The sequence below is a fragment of the Rhineura floridana genome, chromosome 6 (assembly GCF_030035675.1).
Source record: "Rhineura floridana isolate rRhiFlo1 chromosome 6, rRhiFlo1.hap2, whole genome shotgun sequence".
NCBI lineage: Eukaryota > Metazoa > Chordata > Lepidosauria > Squamata > Rhineuridae > Rhineura > Rhineura floridana.
This window is the reverse complement of record NC_084485.1, coordinates 89,292,736-89,312,553: the sequence shown is the minus strand read 5'-3', so window position 1 is coordinate 89,312,553 and position 19,818 is coordinate 89,292,736. Positions and strand designations below refer to the sequence as shown.

Sequence of the window (19,818 nt, the reverse complement as noted above, 5' to 3'; positions counted from 1 at the left end):
TGTGCAAAATGCAGTGACCAGATTGGTAACAGGGACCAGACGGTCCGAACATATAAAACCAATTCTGGCCCTCTTGCATTGGCTGCCTGTATGTTTCCGAGCTCAATTCAAAGTGCTGGTTTTAACCTATAAAGCCTTACACAGCTTGGGACCACAATACCTGATGGAATGCCTCTCCCAATACGAACCCACCCGTACACTACGCTCAACATCTAAGGCCCTCCTCTGGGTGCCTACTCCAAGGGAAGCTCGAAGGGTGGCAATAAGGGAGAAGGCCTTCTCAGTGGTGGCCCCCAAATTATGGAATGATCTCCCTGACGAGGTGCACCTGGCGCCATCGCTGTTATCTTTTTGGCACCAGGTCAAGACTTTCAGCTTCTCCCAGGCATTTTAGCATGTGTTTTTAAATTGTTTTAAATTTTTTAAATTGTGTTTTAAATTGTTTTTTAGAAGATGTGTTTTAAATTTGTATATTTGTTTTTAATGTTTTTAGTTACTGTAAACCACCCAGAGAGCTTCGGCTATGGGGCAGTATATAAATACAATAAATAAATAAATAAAATGAGCAATACCAACTTAATCTTAAATTCATTGGGTGACTTGGGGTAAGGCTTTGGTCAGTTTTGTGTTTCCATTTCTAGAAGGAACTAACACCTGTGTCTCAAAGATTGAACTGGGCCAAGATAATACAAAAAAAATGCTGATGGTTGTTAATCACTTTATAAACATGTGATTGTGCTGTGCTTTTGAAGTGCCCAGGGGATTGTGCTTTTGAAGTGTCCAGGGCACTTCAAAAGATAACCTTTCCATATCTTCCATATCACCCCTCACCTACTGAGGGGTCAAAGAAGGCACTGACCTACTTCTAGTCTGTGCAAGTATAGCTTTATTTCAGCTCCTTTGCTTCACATGCCAGCTCCCCCCATGCCCCAGGTTACTCTCACCAAAGAGAAAAGTACTTAAGTAGGCCTCATTTTCTGGGGTGCCTGGTTTCTCTACTGTTGGCCTTGGCAGGCTTATGCCCAAGGCTCTTATACCTCTCTATGGAGGATGGGAGCTAGGCAAACCAAGGATGGAGGGGTTCCCTCTTTCGCTCTGACCTATGGGGCTTAGGAGGAGAGTATGGCTTGTGGCTGGTGAGTGAAGGCCAAGCCTCCTGTGTGGAGACATCTCACTTAGAGACCTAGTTATTCGAGCCCTGTGTGTCCACTGGGCTCTCTCCTCTCTTCCCCCTCTCTGAGGTCTTTTATATCCTCCAGGTTTCCCACCGTTCCTTCTGCCTGACGCTAGGCTCCTTATGTTCCAAGGCAGATCACTGAGTGTGATGTACCCTGCTTCTTTCCCCCCAGGTGCAGCCTTCAGGCAATGACCAAGTACAGTCTCCTCAGGAGCCATTGTCTGGTCGGCAATGTGAATCAGAGCCTACTAAAAGAGCAAGGCACCAGCAAAGGACCACCGAGCCCTGTCAGCCCAGCACAGTGAAGCCTAAAAATCCTATGAGCTTCAACTGTTAGGAATTTGTTGTGTTCAGTCATGAAGTGTGGTAGCTCCACTTTATTAAAAAAAACACCAGTGTCTTCACTATAAGAGCTGCTAAACTGGCACAACAGCTCTCTCCCCAAGCAATTACTTCAGGCAGCAACTCTTAACGTTGGGGGGCTGGGTGGATTGAGCAGGTGGGAAAAGTATAACCCTTGGTGGAACGCACAGTTCCTCAGCAGCCCATTGGATCAGTTGGTAAGGTGTGAAGTCTAACACAAGAAGATCTTACTGCATTCACATTGCCTTCACACAATGCACAATGTGAATCTTACTGCATTCACATTGGGATATGACACCAGCACCAGTGCTAACACAGTAGTAGCATGCATGGCTGCCCAAATTTTAAGAATGGTCCAGAGCTGTGTAGCAAGCATAGAAAGGGATAGGAGGAGCAATAACAATTTTTCTAAAGCAGAGTGGCAATAGAATAAAATGTTTTTGTAAGCCAAGCAGCCAACATTACTGCCTAAAATATTAAAAGTTCTTTCAGTATCATCCTGAAACCAATGGAGTGAAAGATGTTTGTATGAAGGGAATTTGGAAATCTTGTCATTAAATAGTCAGTCAGAAGTATAGCCATTCGGACAATACACTCTAGTATTAGTTAGCAACGACTACAAATATGCTCTAGTATGGCTTCCTCAGTTTAGCTATGACATACTGTATGACCTATACCATAGCATAGAATGACCTATAGCATAAAATGATGGAGCATTTCTGCAGATCTGTGATAAGATATAATTCCCCTCTTGATTCAGAAATGCAGTTAAATTTCACATTCTTATTCTGTCCCTGCCAGGCCAAAGACATATTAGTATTCCACTGGCAGCTGCCTATAGGTAGTAATATTATTTTGTCCATAACCAGAGGGAACAATCAGACTAAGCCATTCTCCGGCTATAAACCAGCTGAAGTAATTGGGTTTAATTTTAATTTTTTGTAATAGCTTTAAATTAATAGAAGCAGCTGCTGCTACAGTGTGTGGGTGTCCTTTTCCAGCAGGCATAGAACAAAAACAGGAAAAGAGTAAACAATGGACACAGAGGTTACTGCAAGAATTGAGCAATGTCTTTTTCTTATCAAAAACTTGGTTGGCCATATCTAGGGCCTTGTCTCTTGTGCTTCCCTTTCTCTCTCCCTTCCTCCTTTTTTAATTCCCACATAAGATCTAATCTGATTGAGCTCCTGTATGTAAAAATGTCTTGTTAGTATTGAAACACTCACTCTCCTTCTCCATTTGACTTGGGGACAGATTAGGACTGACAATGTGTTAAAAGTAGTAAGAATATATTAATAGCCCCATGAGTCCATTACACTGAGGGAGGGGATCCATGTTTTGAATTAATATTCACGCTGGGAGGAGCAGCAGAATATAAATAAAATAATAAATAAATAAAATTAAGAGTTTGGACCTTTTCTGAGAGTTTGGATTTCTATCCCTCAAGGATAGGCTCTCCTTGAATGAAAGGCACTGGGTAGTGAAATTGCAGTATGAGATGTCCTAAATTCCAAGTTTAACTATGATATCCAAACACATTCATAAATCATCTTTGTTAAAACTGTGATACTCAGGTTTGACAATTTCTGACCATGAATGGAAGAGAGCGATAATATCAAAACATGTTTTAGGAACACACAAGCATGTTAGGGTAGTGAACAGTTAAATTTAAATAGGTGGAAGCAACATGTGCTTCATGCCATCTAAACTAGGAAACAAAAATTAGTTAGCTATCCCTATTACTTTGGATCTTTATTTTGATCAATACACTTTCTCCTTTTGCCAGTTTGGGAATAAACTTCTGCACTTGACAACACACAGTGAACTTTCATTGCATTTTAAGGTAGGGGGCTTTGATATATTTACCCACAACTATATAATCTGTTTGATCTTAGATCCAGTGAGATATACCTGATAGCGCACTACAGTAATGTTGGGTGATAGAAATATGTTGAGATATTTCAAGACCCTATTACCTGAGGATACTTTATGAGGACAGCTGGTTGTAATTTTTTCTCACTGCTAGTTTTATGAAATTAAACATTATTTTTCCCATTCCCCTTTGTGGTCTGGAAAAAAAATCATTTGTGACTAGTTGACATGAGGATCTTCAGTCAGAACTATGTAAATAAAAAGGATCAATATAGATTGTCCCCCTTTATTTACTGGGGTTCAAGAGCCAGAGCAATGAGAAGAACAAATAATGTTTATATTGTCTCTAATTAATTGCATCATTGAGTCTTGTTATGTTTTGTCAAGAAGATTTCAGTTTTGGTTTGCATACTCCTTAATTTTAATTTTAATTGTAATTTTATTTTATCTTTGTCTTAACCTTGCTTTTAAAATGTTTTTATAGTTGTATTGTACCCGCACTCATCTGTATTTAATGTGGTTTTATTCTGTTGTACACTGCCCTGAGAGCTTGTCGCTATAGGGCGGTCTAAAAGTACAATAAATAAATAAATAAATAAATAAAATTGCTGCTAATTGGAAAACCTTTTCCATCATGAGATGTTTCTGTCCTCCATTTCATATCAGCAATGAAAGGCCAAAACTGAACCTTTCCAGTTGCCTTATTTCTCAGAATTATTACAGTAGGACACATTACTATTGTTATGTCTGTAAATCATATTATGTTTTCCTCACCATCATCAGGCGATGGTAGCTGACTTCTGCTACAAGCATTAGGGAGGACCTGTTTATGATATTGCTTAATTGAATAAGCTACTGTCTGCAGGATAGCATGTTTTTGCAAAATAGGATTGGGGAATTTGTTGTATTTAATTGCAAGACCCTTGTGGAGTCTGTCCAGATATAAAAAAGTATAAAGGCTGTACCCCCACAGCCTGCCTGCTTCGGGAATGGATCTTTTACTCATCCTTCCAACGTTGCTACATAATCAAATTGAGTTTTTATGTCAGTGCAAAGATGCTATACAGACCTCTCATTCAAATTAAATTAAAAGCCTACTGTGGTTTTTCCTGTTATTTCCAGAACTCACACTTGCATTGTCTTATGCTGAGATTTTGTTTTCTTTATTGCAACTATGTATTAAGTTTTTACATATAATGTATAGTTAATATAAATGTTAAAAAAACAAGAAGGGAAAGAAACGCAAAAGGAAATATATCGCTAAGGCTTCAGTCCTATACATACTTACCTAGGAGGAACTCCCATTGAACTGATAGGTCTTACTTCTTTGTAGACATACATAGGATTGTGCTGTATTGTAAAGCAGTGGAGGAAATGTTCTAAGGACTGTAGGGGTCCAGGTCCAAGTTGTAGGAATTTAACTCATTTGTGCATTAAGCTGGAAGATGGGAGAGGATTACTTGGAAGGTGGACATGGATTATTTATATATGAAACCTGGTTCAGATTTACTCCTTTGCAGTCAAAGTCACAGAGAACCTGGCTATTGTGTCAGAAAAGAGAGCTTTCTCATTCTCTATATATGTAAACTTGTAAAGTCTGAATATTAGGCAGGCGCCATCTCTGCTATCTTTTTGGCGCCTTTTGAAGACTTTCCTCTTTCAACAAGCCTTTTAGGTTGAGACCTATCCCAGTCTGTGTCTGTGTTAGAATTGCTCAATATGTTTTTTAATAATGTTTTAACCCTTTTTTAAAGTTGTTCCTTTTAAAAATGTTTTTAATGCTGTTTTGTCTGAATGTATTTTAAGATCTGTTTTTATGATGTTTTGAAATGTTTTTAGCGCTTTGTTTGCCACCCTGGGCTCCTGCTGGGAGGAAGGGTGGGATACAAATTAAATAATAAATAAATAAAATAAATAAATAAAGCAAGATAGTGCATCATCTTGAGACTTCACTATTGCATTTAATTTAGTCTGTGGATTTTGATGGAGGCATTCATCTTACTTTTTAGGCAAAGACTGCCACCCAAGAATGTATATTATTACCGCTGCCCTGATCACAGGAAGAACTATGTTATGTCATTTGCATTCTGCTTTGATCGAGAGGATGACATATACCAGTTTGCTTACTGCTACCCATACACTTACACTCGGCTTCAGCACTATCTCGATAACTTACAGAAGAGGAATATGGACTACTACTGCAGAGAGCTACTAGGACTTAGTGTGGTGAGTAACAAGTGCATTTACCACTCAGAATGTTTCCTTATGAATTCCTGCCACTACATGGTGATATAGTAGCATTCGTCTTTTGCTAATGGACCCATGCATGTATTTGTTTTGCTGCTATCAGGACACAACATAGCTTAGCTGCACAGTGAGAAATAGGCAAATGCAGGTTTAATTACACATAAAGCAGCTTGATTGCCACATGGAGTGCAAGGGGGAAATTGTGCATAGTTTGAATTTGTTTCTAAATATATTAAATGAGTAATGTAAAAGAAATTTGTGTCTTTGATTTTACTGATAGCTTGTTAGCCGTCCTTCCTTCTCTACATTCACCAGGATTTTGTTCAAAAAATAATGCATTTCTTCATAATGTGATGTTATTTTATATGGGCATATGCAAACCATATATATATAGTGTCCTGCATTTATACCTGCTATTGTATTTCCAATAGTTATTGAACAAAACTATTTAGGCTTTGCCAGGGCTTGCTAATTCTAGTAACAAAAAGCATGGCCTGCAGTAGCACAAGTGGCCACTAAGATCAGCCACTGATCTATGTCAAGACTGGTAGGGCCAAACAATGAGTCCCTGTATGGAAGTGAAAAAGACTCTGGAAATATGTTATCACTTGACACTGAACTATCAGTTCAAAGGAAAGCCCCCCCCCAATGGTATCCCTCTCAGACCCCTATGAAAGCTGATGTTGGGCCTGAATATAAAAAAAGGCCAGTCACACATATGGATGTGGCCATTACCCCTTAGGTCTCCTGGCCAGGCTACCTATTTTCCATGTCAAAATTCTACTTTTCTGATTGCAGGGATTGTGTCCAAAACCTTTCATGTCACCTATTTAAACCAGGAGGGTTGAAGCTCAACATTGTCCTAAAGTTGTGAGTGTCCCATGTATAAATTCAAGAGTTTATGCCACAAGATTATCAGTCGGCCTCCTTGATTAATTCAAAACAAGTGGAAAAAGTATATTATTTTTCAAGTTTATAAAAGCTGAAAATTAAACAAAGAGGAATTGAGAAAGCAGAAAGCTGTTGGAGCATTGTATTCCATGCCTCCTGACATCCCATCTGAGAGGCAAAATTAAAAGGGGATGGGAGTAGGGAAAGATGAAGGCAAAATGCCATAAAGGGAAAACTAACTATATAATCTTGATACTGACATGGTTTAAATGTCCATCTCAGAGGACACATCTGTCTGCAGCTTTAGTAGATCCTTTCCCACCTTTCCATTTTTTGAACACTGAGCACAAAGTGATCATCTTGGCATATTGTTCAAAACCATCACAAAACTACTTAAAATATAGATACAAAGATTTTATATTTTCTTTTTCTAGACTGATACATCTGTCATGTTGAAATAATGTCTCTACTGTACATTTAGAGCTACCTAATTATCTGTGATATCTCTGCAAACTGCAATAATAGCTTGTGTTCAAAATATGGCATTAGAATTTCCTAAGTTATAATTTCAGACATTGGCTATGAGTGAGAGGTATTTAGGCTGACACAATGGGCTTGTGCTAGGCCAGTGGATTTATTGTGCGCGTGTGTGTGCTCTTGTTGTTTGAAAAGGTTCACTACAATATCACAAACATCTTTAGAAACTTGTCTCTCCATAGCAGTTTGCCATACGGCATGGGGGGAGGGAGTTGTATGGTGGATTTTTAATTGTGGACTCATAGAACTAATTTCACAGTTCTTTGGGTTCTGGCCATTATATCTTTGTTCTTCAGTAATAGGCATATTTGTGTGATGGAGGATTTGCAACAGAGCTACTCATCTTTTTATCATGCTTAAAAAAACTACTACTGCACAACTGTTGAACCTTGCTCTGTATCAAATCTTGGAAGTAATGTAGTACTTTTTAAATAATCCTGAGTTTTCTTCCTGTGACATTTTCCTAGAAAGCTTGAAAATTTGACTTAAATTGTACAGTGTTTTGTTGCCGATGCCCAGTTTTAAGGGGTTGAAAAAAGGTGGGTTTTTCCCCTCCTTGGTTATCTTGAACAACTGAAATTATCAGTGCTTGAGAGAGGTCATTGAAAGCAGATGCTTTGTGTTGGGTAACATATTAAAGTTGCCGCATATAATGGAGCCAGAATAAGGTTATTGTACTCAGATATGGGTGAGTCACTCATAATGCTGTATTAACAATTTGGAGCTAATCACATTTATACTTTTCCCTCCTCTGACAAGTTCCCCAATTAAATCCATAAATGCTTCCTCAAATTCTTTGAAAATTAAAAATGAAACAGCAGGATAGGACATACAATTTCCATTAGATTACTAAAATTCACAGTGGTTGTAGAGCCAAATGGCACAGATTTTTATTGTTAACATGAAGATAAACAGATTTATTTATTTATTATTAAATTTATATCCTGTCCTTCCTCCCAAAAGGAGCGCCGGGATCTGATTCTACTTCTACTGTTTATGCCAGAGGGCTCTCTCAAGCATTAAAAATGTGCCAAATGATCTTGAAAATAAAGCTGTCTTACAAGCTTGGTACCATAGCAGATATTCATTGGGTATCATTTCTACTGACATGCTCATTCTGCCTCTGCTATCTTTGGAAAATGTTTGTTCTTCCTTCTTTTGAAGGCATTCCTTTAAACTGTATTTAATCTCACCCCAAATAATTTCTTGTGGTAAATACAGATATAGGCATTTATTTTTTAGTTAACTAAGAAAGAAAATTATTGGACTAGTCAGAGCATTGTGTGTAGCAAGAAGCCCTATTCCACAGATCCTCATATGCAAACAGTAGGTTGCACAAATTTCTACAGTCAGGCAATTGATACTTAAGCTTTAACTGTCAAATCATGTATTCAGTTGGAGTAGTGAGGTTGGTCCTGAAGCTGGTGGTGGTGCAAAATGCGGCTCAGGCAGGCAGGGTATCGCTAACATGTCACCCCATTGGTGAAAGAATTGCACTGGCTGCCCATTAGCTACCAGGTCAAGTTCAAGGTTCTGGTTTTGGCATACAAAGCCCTATACAGCTTGGGACCAGGATACTTCAAAGATTGTCTTACCCCTTATATACCCAGTCGATCACTGCGCTTTGCAGGTGAGGGCCTCCTGCAGATACCATTTTATCAGGAAGTCCATTCCGCATAACATAGGAAGGAGACCTTTAGTACTGTGGCACCTACTCTTTGGAATTCCATCCCCTTAAATATTAGACAGGCACCATGTCTGTTAACTTTTCGGTGCCTACTGAAGACCTTCCTCTTTCAACATGCCTTTTAAGTAGACATTCTACATCTGTGTCGGAACTGCTTTTTAAAGATTTTAAAGGTTTTTTAAAAAAAATGTTTTTAAAGATATTTTTTGTTTTAATATGTTTCTAAAGATGTTTTGCTTTAATATATTTTAAAGTCTGTTTTTAAGATGTTTGAAAGTGTTTTTAGTATTTTTGTTTGCCTCCCTGGGCTCCCACTGGGAGGAAGGGCAGAATATAAATTTAATAAATAAATAAATAAATAGTGGATGATTTAAAAACAAACAAACAGTCAGATAATTAGTAGCAAGTCAGCATTAAAGCTTCAACTATGCCAACTCAGACTCTTATGGCAATCATATTCCTATGCAGAGATGACCTTGCAGCTATGCACTGAAAGTTTATTATCATCTGTGATTTAGGGGCTACTTCATTCCCAAAGATGCAATGTTAATATTGTTATTGTGGTTGTTAATTTTTTTAGTGGCTTTTTTTCACAAAAGTGAACCAAAAGTGACTTACAATCAGTAAAAAGATTAAAACCAATATAAAAACACTAAAACAGTACCAAGTTAAAAAAATACAGTACATAAATATAAAAGATGGCAGGATAGCCTACCCCCCTAAAAGAGGCTGAAACATCAAAAGCCCTCCAAAAGCCCTCCAAAAAACCCTCCAAAATGAAGAGCTGAATGCCTGCGGGAAGAGAAATGTTTTTGTCTGGCATCTACACATAAATGACGATGGCTCCCTGAGGAGAGTGTTCCATAAATGGTGGGCCACCACTAAGAAGGTCCATTCTCATGTCATCACCCTCTGTAGCACCCTCGGAGGAGGCACACGAAGAAGGATCTCAGATGACAATGCAGGTCTGGGTTGGTTCATATGGGGAGAGGCAGTCCTTGAGGTACTGGGGTCCTGAGTTGTATAAAGCTTTATAAGTCAAAACCAGCACTTTGAATTGAGCCCAGAAACAAATTGCTAACCAGTACAGTTGTGCCAAAATTGGTGTTACATGCTCAAACTGTCTTGCCCCAATGAGCAATCTAGCTGCTGAATTCTACACCAGCTACTGTTTCTGAACTGTCTTCAAAGGCAGCCCCACATATAACACATTGCAGTAATCTAGTTTAGAGCTTACTAGAGCCTAGACAACAGAAGTCAGGCTGTCCCTCTCCAGTAATGTTGCTTAGCAAATTACAATATGTGAATAGTTAAGCAGAGTAGTAGCAATGTGACATTTGTTCTCATTGTTATCTAATGCATAGTCATGAAAGTATAATGCATTTTTAATTATTTTAATTAAATGAGATCCTTTCTGGGAGCTTTCTGCTGTTAAGATGAAGACTTCGAATACAGTTAGTGTGATGGGCATTGAGAAATGGAGGAAAGGAAGCCAGCTACAAGAGTTGTTGATTGTTACTTTTCGAGTTTTGATTCAGAGATAATCTATTATTTAATTCTGCTGTAAGACTGGGATATGGGACTAGATGACCATTTAAAATTTAAATTTAAATCAACAGTGGGGAACCTTCCATATGTTACTGGACTACAATTTCCATCTTCCCTGAGTATTGACCTTGCTGGCTACAGCTGTAGCCCAACTATGTCTGAAGGGGTACATGTTCCTTACCCTTGTTTTAAACCCTTCCACAATATGTTTTTGTGATTGCTAAGTACCTGTGATTTAGATTAAGAACAAACCATTAGATAAAGTTTTTTTTGTGCAAAGATGTATGAACATAAGATTGCTCATGTGAACATAAGATTGCTCTGTCCATTGATGTGAATGTGTGCATGGCAACATCTGCTGGGCTCTAGCTTGGGACAGACCTATTATCCCCTCATAAAAAATTAACACACTGAAATTAAAACTATTTTAGAATAATGGAGATAGAAGACACCCCCCCTCTTTTTTTAAATAAAGAAGCCAAGCAGTCAGGGAAACAGCTGGTTTTATCTATCTAGCTGTATACTGGGAACTTTGTTCTATCTGATGATCTCTACCTAGGTTTACATTTATCCCCCTTCTAACTTTTATAGGTATTTTCTGTAGCCATAAATACTGGAGTCTTATTTTATGTGCAAGTAGAGTCTAGCATGCTTTCATGATCCCAAGAGATCAGAATGCTAAGGGTGATCAAAGATCTAACAAAATTAAAAGAACTGTCTCATGTTTTGTTCTGTTTTCAGGTGGTTGCGTTATGCCAAACGACCACAGAATGAAGTCTTTGTAATGATCTCTCGTTTTTCCCAATAAGCTTTGTTGTGCAGACATCATAGTGAAGAAAGTGGTCACCACTAATTCCCAGTGCTTTGCAAACATCAAAACAGTAGCTATAAATAAATAATATTGCCACAGTCTGTTGTTCACAAAACGTTGGGTTATTGTAGGTAACAAAATCATTCTCCTAGGAACTGTTCTGTGTTTGATTGACTATAGTATAAAAATGCAAAAGTCCTTTGACCACTATTGACAGAGCAATCCATCTTGTTGTAGGCTGGTGGGAGCAGAGCTGGTGGAGGCAGAGCTGGAGAAAGGGGCCACCAGGTCCAGAATAACTTCAGGAGATTCTGGAAGGGGAGGACTCTGCCTGCACCGGCAGGATGCGACAGAAGGAAACGATATACATGTTTCCTTGCACCACCCCTTTTTCCAGTGTATCGGCTGCCAGGATGGAGGGACATGGGAGGGAGCTCAATGGGACCAGGATATAGCTTTAGTTGCCCCCTTGGCTCTCCTCTAACACCCCCTGGAATGCCCCCTTTTCGGGCTTTCCACTGGTTTCTGCCAGCTCCCCCTATGCCTAGCTGGGCTTCTCCAGAGGATCTCCAGCTGAGCCAGCCAGAATGTGGGACTCAGCTGGTTCAGCCAGAGACCTGCCATATCCGACTCCTCTCAGCCTGGTCTAAATAGCAGTAAGATTACACCCTTACAGTATATTTAGAAAAACAGGTTTTTAAAAATAAAATTCTTAGGCAGGTTTGTAGGTCATCTCCTCCCCTTTGCACTTTCTCATTCTGAAGTCATTAAAAAATAGAACTGGTTGAAGTTTCAAGGAAGTTTGAACTTAATGGCTCTGTTGGGATGAGAAAGCAGAATCAACTGCAGATTGTTATGACCCATTTTATGGCAGGAAAACCTGCTGGAGGGAATAATGATCAATGGACTGTGTGTTATGTTGTTTACTGTCAATCTATACAAGCCTATTTTGTATAAGTGTGTTAAAACAACCGGCTGTGATGCTGTCTCTACGTTAGTATAGGATTGTTAACTACATCTTTCTGTCACTTACTATATGCTTGACTGTACTCAAGGATAGACAAATGACATACGATTAGTAAAGAAAAGAATGAACAACAGATGCAATATCCTAGAATGGTTTGAAACCATTTTATCTGTGTCTTTTAGGAATGTCTGTATTTTCCTCTGGAATGTTAAGCAATAATTGTTCTGTTGACTATCAGATGGAGACAGAATTGCCAAATTAAAATTGTGATATTCTCAAATTAGGAGCAATTATATAAGTTATCCGTCCTTAATGTACAGTACCCCTGGCAAGCATATTCAGCTTTTGTTTGTTTGGTGTCCTCTATTTATTTATTTATTCAGTTTATATACCGCCCCATGCAAGCTGCATTTGTGTATGGATTGTTTGTTGTGGATTATAGAATTTGGACAAGCAGTGGGGAGTGAGGTTTGACTTGTGGGAGCTTGAAGTATGCAAAGTCTCATTCCAATATGAGGCGTGTTCGGACCCTTCAAGACTTTTGTTTGGGATTGATTTTTTTCATGGTTTGCACTCCAACACCATCTCTTTCTGCCAGTTAGCTAGTTTCCTTTCCACAAACGTAGAAACACTACCTGGCAGGGGCAGCAGCAACCTCTGCCTAACCCCAAGCCTCCATCTATCAGAGCACAATTGGACTTAGAAATCATGGAGAACTATGTTTCTCAGAGCTTGTCATACCTGGGATGCTGTTCTCTATTAGATGTCCTGACAGAATGAGGAACAAAAGAGGAGAGAAAGATGTCGATGTCACTCCTGCTGCCTCATTGCCTGCCAAGTGAGTTCAGGAAAATGAAAGGTGAATGTGGAGGGTCTAGGTGGTCATGGAGGTGGAGGTATTATGCAGAGTTGGTAAAAGGGTAATCAACTAACCCACTTCCTTTTTGCAATCTCTTTGTAAAAGACTTGGTTGGGGTTCAGTTACTCACAAGATCACAAAAAGTAAATATGTTGAAGTGAGCCAGGGGAAGTTTGCATGTTGGTGTGATTACCAATCCAGGCCCCAGTGTATATATTTATATGACAGTTGATTTGCCTCTAAAAGTCTGCCGGATTAATTTAGATTTTACCAAAAGGTTTAAGGACACGTCATTTATTTGTTCAGTTTGGTACTAATTTTATTAGTAAAGAGAGCAACTACAAGGATTGGGGAGAAATTCAATTCAGTTTGCATTTAAGGTGAACAGGGCCGGTTTTAAAGGGCGGCCAGGTGGGGCACTGGCCCGATGGCCCCAGAGCTACAGGAACCCCTGAGGGTCCCTCTGCTCCCCTTCCGCGATCCGCGGCACCATCCACAGATCGCAGGGCAGGAGCTTCCACCTGCCCACCATTCCCTTGCCCCACCTACCTGTCTCCTGCCTTTTAGCATTGCCCTTAATGAAGATGGCGGCCGCGGCTTCCCTAAGGTACTGAAGCTGCTGTTGCCATCTTAGTTGATGGCAGAGATGCACGCGCGTAGCACGCATGTGTGCCATCAACAAAGATGGCAGCAGAGGGTTCATCCCCTTAGGGAAACCGCGGCCGCCATCTTCATTAAGGGTAACGGTAAAAGACAGGAGACAGGTAGGTGGGGGTGGGGGGCTGCTCGCGGGCACACGCGGGCACACACCATGGCCCAGGGCAAGCTGATGCCCAAGGGCCCAGGCATGCCTGGAGCTGGCCTGTAGGTGAACCTACCAAATTTGCACTTTCCAAAACAATACATAAACCAAAAAAGCTATCTAGGAGGCAGGCTAATAAGAGCTGAAGACCTGCTGGTTTAGAAGAGAGAGGATTATCTCTGGGTGTCCTTTCATAGAATAATTGAATAGTAAAGTTGGAAAGGGCCTATAAGGCCATTGAGTCCAACCCTAGGCTCAATGTAGGAATCCAGCTTAAAGCATACTGTCCCGCTGCCTCTTGAATGCCTCCAGTATTGGAGAGCCCACCACCTCCCTGGATAATTGGTTCCATTGTCATACCACTGTAGCAGGATGTTTTTCTGATGTTCAGTTGAAATTTGGCTTACTGTAACTCGAGCCCATTCTGTGTCTTGCACTTTGCTAGGAACCTTTTTGTTTGAAAATTTAACACTTCTTCCACAGTTCTTTTTGGATTGAGCCTAGTCATTAAGAACAAAAGTAGCAAAACCAGGTTTAGATTTAGGTGCCCTCTTGAAGTATCACAACAGCATATGATCTGTTAAAGTGGGTGGAACTCCTCTGCCTTCCACATATGCTTTAAAGATCACACTTCCATTTTAAGGAGCAGTCTTGTTAATCCTGAATATTTAAAACAAATGATTGGCCAGATCCAGATGGCATGTATCCATGATACCAATGTTACCCATGCAGCAATCACTCTGTTCATGAAAACTAGAAATGTTTTTTATCATTATTTGTAAGAAAACTGTGGTTCTCAGGCTTTCCTTAGCTGATGATTGAGATGAAAAAGCCTACATAACCAAGACACGAGTTAAACTATTTCACAGAAGAAAAATAGCATGAATGTGATTTTCTTAAATTCTTCTTACCTTAAGAAAGTATTTATTTTTATGTCTTGTTCATTTCTCGGGTTCACATTTTACAAAATGCTTAATAAAATGTTACTCGCTTTAGTTTAGAATATTGTAAAGGTTGTTTTATAGCTTAATATAAATTTCTGATTGACCTCAATTTCCTGTATTTAAGTAGATTATACTAGTGCCTTAATATACATCATGCAGTTTTAAAATGAAATATATTTCTTTAAGCTACAGTTCCACGTAGTTGAGGATGACATTTAAATATTAATCAGCCTTGTTTTTAACAGTACAAGCTGTATAGCTTTCCGGTATTCAAACTTTAATTTTAAAACCATTTGGTTCTTACAAAGTACCTTATAAACATTCATAAGTGGTGTGGCATTAATTGCATTAATGCAATTAATGTGCATGTTTTGGTAAATGTAAATATCAACTGGGGGGGCAGCAGGATTGGGACCAGGGGAGTAGGAAGGGGAGTTTAACCATTTCATCACCTGCCATGGTCCCAATGAAAATCAGCATCGTTAACTTTAATGGAGTAATCCCTCCTAATGCAAATAGCATATGGGAGAAGGAATTTTCATGAGAACTGCAACAGGGGGAAAGGACTGAATTTTCCTGCCCCCCCTCATGGCCCTGATGTTACTAGCCACTACCACCCCATGGTACGTTTTAAAAGTGCCCATTAATTTTAATTGTAGTCATGTAATCAACATCATGTCTAATTTGGTCTGCAGTCTTCTAAAGTGGACATGCAGCACCTCCTTCCAAACAAATAAGATATGATCTGGATGTAAGATCACAGTAACATTGCAAGGGGAAAAAATCAAGAGAACTGACACTAAAGAGAATATACTCACTAAACAAAGATGGTCTGGTTAATTACAATTTCACTCAGAATGTAAAGGGTTTACATTTTTAAATTTCTGCATATGCACCTATAAAGTAGTAGGTTTGGGGCACCTGGTTGCTGAATGGTGACCATACATGTGCAGAAACTGGGCTGCAGAAGAACTTTTGACGACAATGTCATTCAGTCTGTTATCCAACAAAGGATTTTGAACTCACACATTTAGTACAAAACTCCTTCCAGGTAATTACCAATTTCTGTTAGGGTTAGGGTTACATTGATGCAATTAGGTCACACAGAAACAGGCCAGATGAATGCCACAAACAGTTATGTCTGTCTCAAGAACAATATTTCACACAGTGAAATCAGCAGTTAAGGTTTGGCACATCTGATGAATGCTCCAACATGTGCCAGATCATGACTTATAGCACTTCATGTTTAGTAGGAAGTAAGCTTCACTAAGTCCAGTGGGACTTACTTTAATAGTAAGTATGTTTAGGATTGTAGCCATAGAGTGGGACCCAAAGATGCTCTTCTGTTTACAGCTGAGGCTTCACTGGGAAGGCATTTTTTCTGAATCCTTCTACACTCTGCTGGCCTCCATGCCACTTCCTGTGCTGTTAGAGAGGGGCTCCCAACACTCCAGATCAGAATTACTGGGGACATAAGGAGAACTGGGGGGAAATCACCTCCCCCTGCTGTTAGCAACTGCTTTCCATTAGCAGATCTCCACTTACAATTATATTTGAATCCATCCTAGTGTGTTTAACCAGCTTTTTGAACCTCTTACGGGATGGGGTTAGTGGTGATCAGGGTATGTGTCAAAGATCATGTGAATGAGCCCCAACTGAAGTTTTAAACAACTTGTACTTGTTATCAGAAAGTCTTGAGGAAACATATTGAATGCCTTTGTCTTTAGTTCTAATGCCTAACCAGAATGACAACAAATGGTTAATCTAGTTAACCACAACCTACATGAACAGTTTCCATAATGATATTGATATAGTATGGTTTTACATATTTATTTCTCACATTTGTATCTCTTTCCTCTGAATAGCCCAGACATACCTGAGGTTATCTCTAGCCACATGTGCCACTCCTCCTACCCACCCAAGCTCACCTCAAAATCCATTTGGGCTTTCCAGGTGTTGCCGTCAAGTGGTTTTTTTGAGCATTTGAAAGGAAAACTCTAAAAAGCAAATGATTTGGAGAAGCTGCCTTCTCTGCCTTTCCTTTGCAATCCTTCCTCTTTCACTGTTTTTTGTCTGTCTGACTTGAACTTGAAAATGAGGCACATCAGCATGCGGGGTAGTATCATTTCCTCCTGGGGTTGTGGGGTTTGTTTTTCTTTGCAGAGAACACTGCAAACCCTTGATCCTACCAAGAAATGATGTTCTCAGGAATGTCATTTGTAACTTGGAGTGAAGCAGAGACCTGTCTGAACCCAGCCTGCCACTCTTTATTCCCTTTCTCTTTTCAAATGTAAGGGTGTTTTGCTGGCGGGGATGGTGGGGGAGAGATTAACAGGAAGACCTCGGGGCAGCAGATGCAGAGAGTCAATTCCAGTTCAAATTGCCCCAGACTTGAAAGTCCCTGCAGTCATCTCAAATCGACAGGCAGAGGTTGCATTTTGAGCCCCATCACCACCACATGTAATGTTGTCAGCATCATTAGTTACTACATTTCATCTTTACTACAGCCCTGTTATGTAGGTTAGGCTGCAACTTTGTAACGTGCCCAAGGTGAACCAAACTACATCACACTGATTCATTTCCACTGAAGCACATTTGAAGGAATTTATTCTCACATTCACAAAAGTGCACAAAGGATTCACTTAACAGGAGTTATACAAACACTGCAGTTGGAATATATCAATTTGTATTTCCTTTTGTCTCCTCTGAATCTCCCATCATTCAGTTTCATTGGATGGCCCCAGCTTCTATTATTATGAAAAAGGGAGAGACATGCTTTTCTTTCCCATTTCTCCACACTGTGCATCATTTTATACATCTCTGCAATGCTCACCCTTACCTTTTTTTCTAAACTAAATAGTGCCAAACTTTCCTTGTACGGTGGCTGCTCCAGAACATTTATTATTATGATTCCCATTTTCTACATCCTTTTCATCTTTCCAAATCCATTTTGAGATGAGGCACCCAGGACCATACACAATATTCCAAATATGGTTGCACTGTACATTTGTATAAAGACATTGCAGAATTGACATTTTTTTATCCCTCTACTAGTAACACCTAGCATGGAATTCACTTTTTTCACAGCTATCACACATTAGCCCAGGAGTTGCAGATCAGGTCAGTTCATAACAGAATTCACAAAAATCAGATTCTTCAATTCCATTATCACAAGTGTCTCTATATTAGGGTTGCCAGGTGTCCGGTTTTTGCCTGGAGACCCTGGTTTTGGGCGGGGGGTGCTCTTCAGGTCTCCAGGAGAGTCATCTTAATCTCTGGACTCTCAGCTTTCATTTAAAAAATAAATTAAGTTTCTAGGTGGTCTGTTTCAAAAGATATAAACTAGCATGTCAGCCGCCACCCCCTGCAACTTCTGTTAGTACAGACATGCTCTAATCCCTGCCCTTTTGGGTTTTTAGCCAATAAGTGAAATCAGTATTGTGATTGACAATAGCAATAGCTAAACCCCATTTAAAGTTCTGAGCACAGTTTCCTTTTCCTGCTTGTCTCGCATCAGGAATTCAATAAATATATAGATTTCAGCATCATAAAGAGTATCCTCTGTAAAGGATTGGGACTTGCTTCTGAGTGAACATGCATAGGATTGCACTACAACATAAGATCACAGCAGGATCTTGGTGGGCATACACAGTAAACAATTTGGGTTATAATTATAATAAAAGTGTGTGTGTAGGGTTTTTTTAATTACTTGCAAAAACGGCATATAATACATTTTATCTTTCAAACAATTTTTGAACAAGTTTTTAAAAAATTACATGCTGCAGTGTTATACTTTTCTAATTAAAGAGTCAAACAACTTTAAATTTTACTGGCCTGTTGGAAGAGGGCAGTGAATTTGTCTTATTCATAACCTGTTTTGAAAAGTTTCCCACTATGAAGCTTTTTCTGAGAGTAAAGCTGTAATTCACATACCTGAGAGTTCACCCCATTGAATTCAGTAGGACTTACTTTTGAGTAGACCTGGTTTGGATTGTGCTGAAAATCAGTGGAACTTTTGAGTGAACATAGAAAAGGATTCTGTTGTAAATCTCTCCTCCTCAGATCCTTAAGAAAAAAAAAGCAGTTAGGCAGGGCTTACTTAGGTGTCACTGCTTTTATGTGGCAGGAAACTAATACTTTTAAAAAAATGTTCTGCAATGGCCAACAAGTTTCGACAATATATGGGGTGTATGTATTTTACATCTTCAGTGTGTGTGTGTGTATATGGAATATTTCCAACAACCCTGTAAGGTAGGATTGGAAATCAAGGCAGCTCATAACAAGAAATAAAGCCATTTAAAATCCAATAACCATAAAACAAGTATAAAACAGCAAAACAGCTTAAAGTGGTGCGATTCTGAATTTTGGATTGGGTGAGTGAAGTTCATCACTGAATTGCAGTCCTGTGCATGCTTCCTTGTTTGAGTAAACCCCATTTAATACATTGGGACTTGCTTCTGAGTAAACATCCATAGGACTGTACCATAAATATCTTTACAGGTTGTGTAAATGATAAACATCTTTGACATTCATGCTTACATAAATATTTTTTCATACTATGTCTTGATATGTATCTGATTTTATACTATGGTTGTAAATTATTAACTACAAATGATTATTTCCTCTACATTTTAAGTATGCCCATCTTCCTTGGGGCGGTCATGGTCCCCCTCTATTGTTTTCACCCTGAGGGGCAAATTAGTGTGAGAGATGGTACGTAGTCACCCAGTAAACGTTGTAGCTTATTTCCATTTTAAAATATAATTAAAATGATGTATATGCAGGCAAAGTGTATGAAGTAATGTAGATTCACACAATGCATTTAAAGCACATCCAACTCGCATTTAAAACACATGAGTTCCCCCGAAGAATCCTGGGAAGTGTAGTTTCCCCCTCACAGTTATAGTTCCTACCACCCTTAACAAGCTACAGTTCTCAGGATTCTGTACTAGGATTCATGTGCTTCAAATGTATATTGAATGTGCTTTAAATGCATGGTGTGGATCTGCCATAGTATGCTGTGCAGGTTGCCAACCTTGTTTTGATATGGATATATTTGCAGAGGATCCCTAGCCAAGCCTTACCAACAGCACAATCTTAACAATATCTACTC

General features: G+C 39.3%; 1 protein-coding gene across 3 annotated transcripts in view; it reads left to right on the top strand.

Annotated features, from left to right (window-relative positions):
• Positions 1–19,818, top strand: part of BEND5 (BEN domain containing 5) — a 1,596,389-nt gene that overhangs the window by 656,310 nt on the left and 920,261 nt on the right. For all 3 annotated transcript variants that reach the window (XM_061632932.1, XM_061632930.1, XM_061632933.1), the window contains one exon: positions 5,422–5,638. In XM_061632932.1, the coding sequence (XP_061488916.1) occupies positions 5,422–5,638 (217 nt within the window). The remainder of the gene's footprint in view (positions 1–5,421; positions 5,639–19,818) is intronic.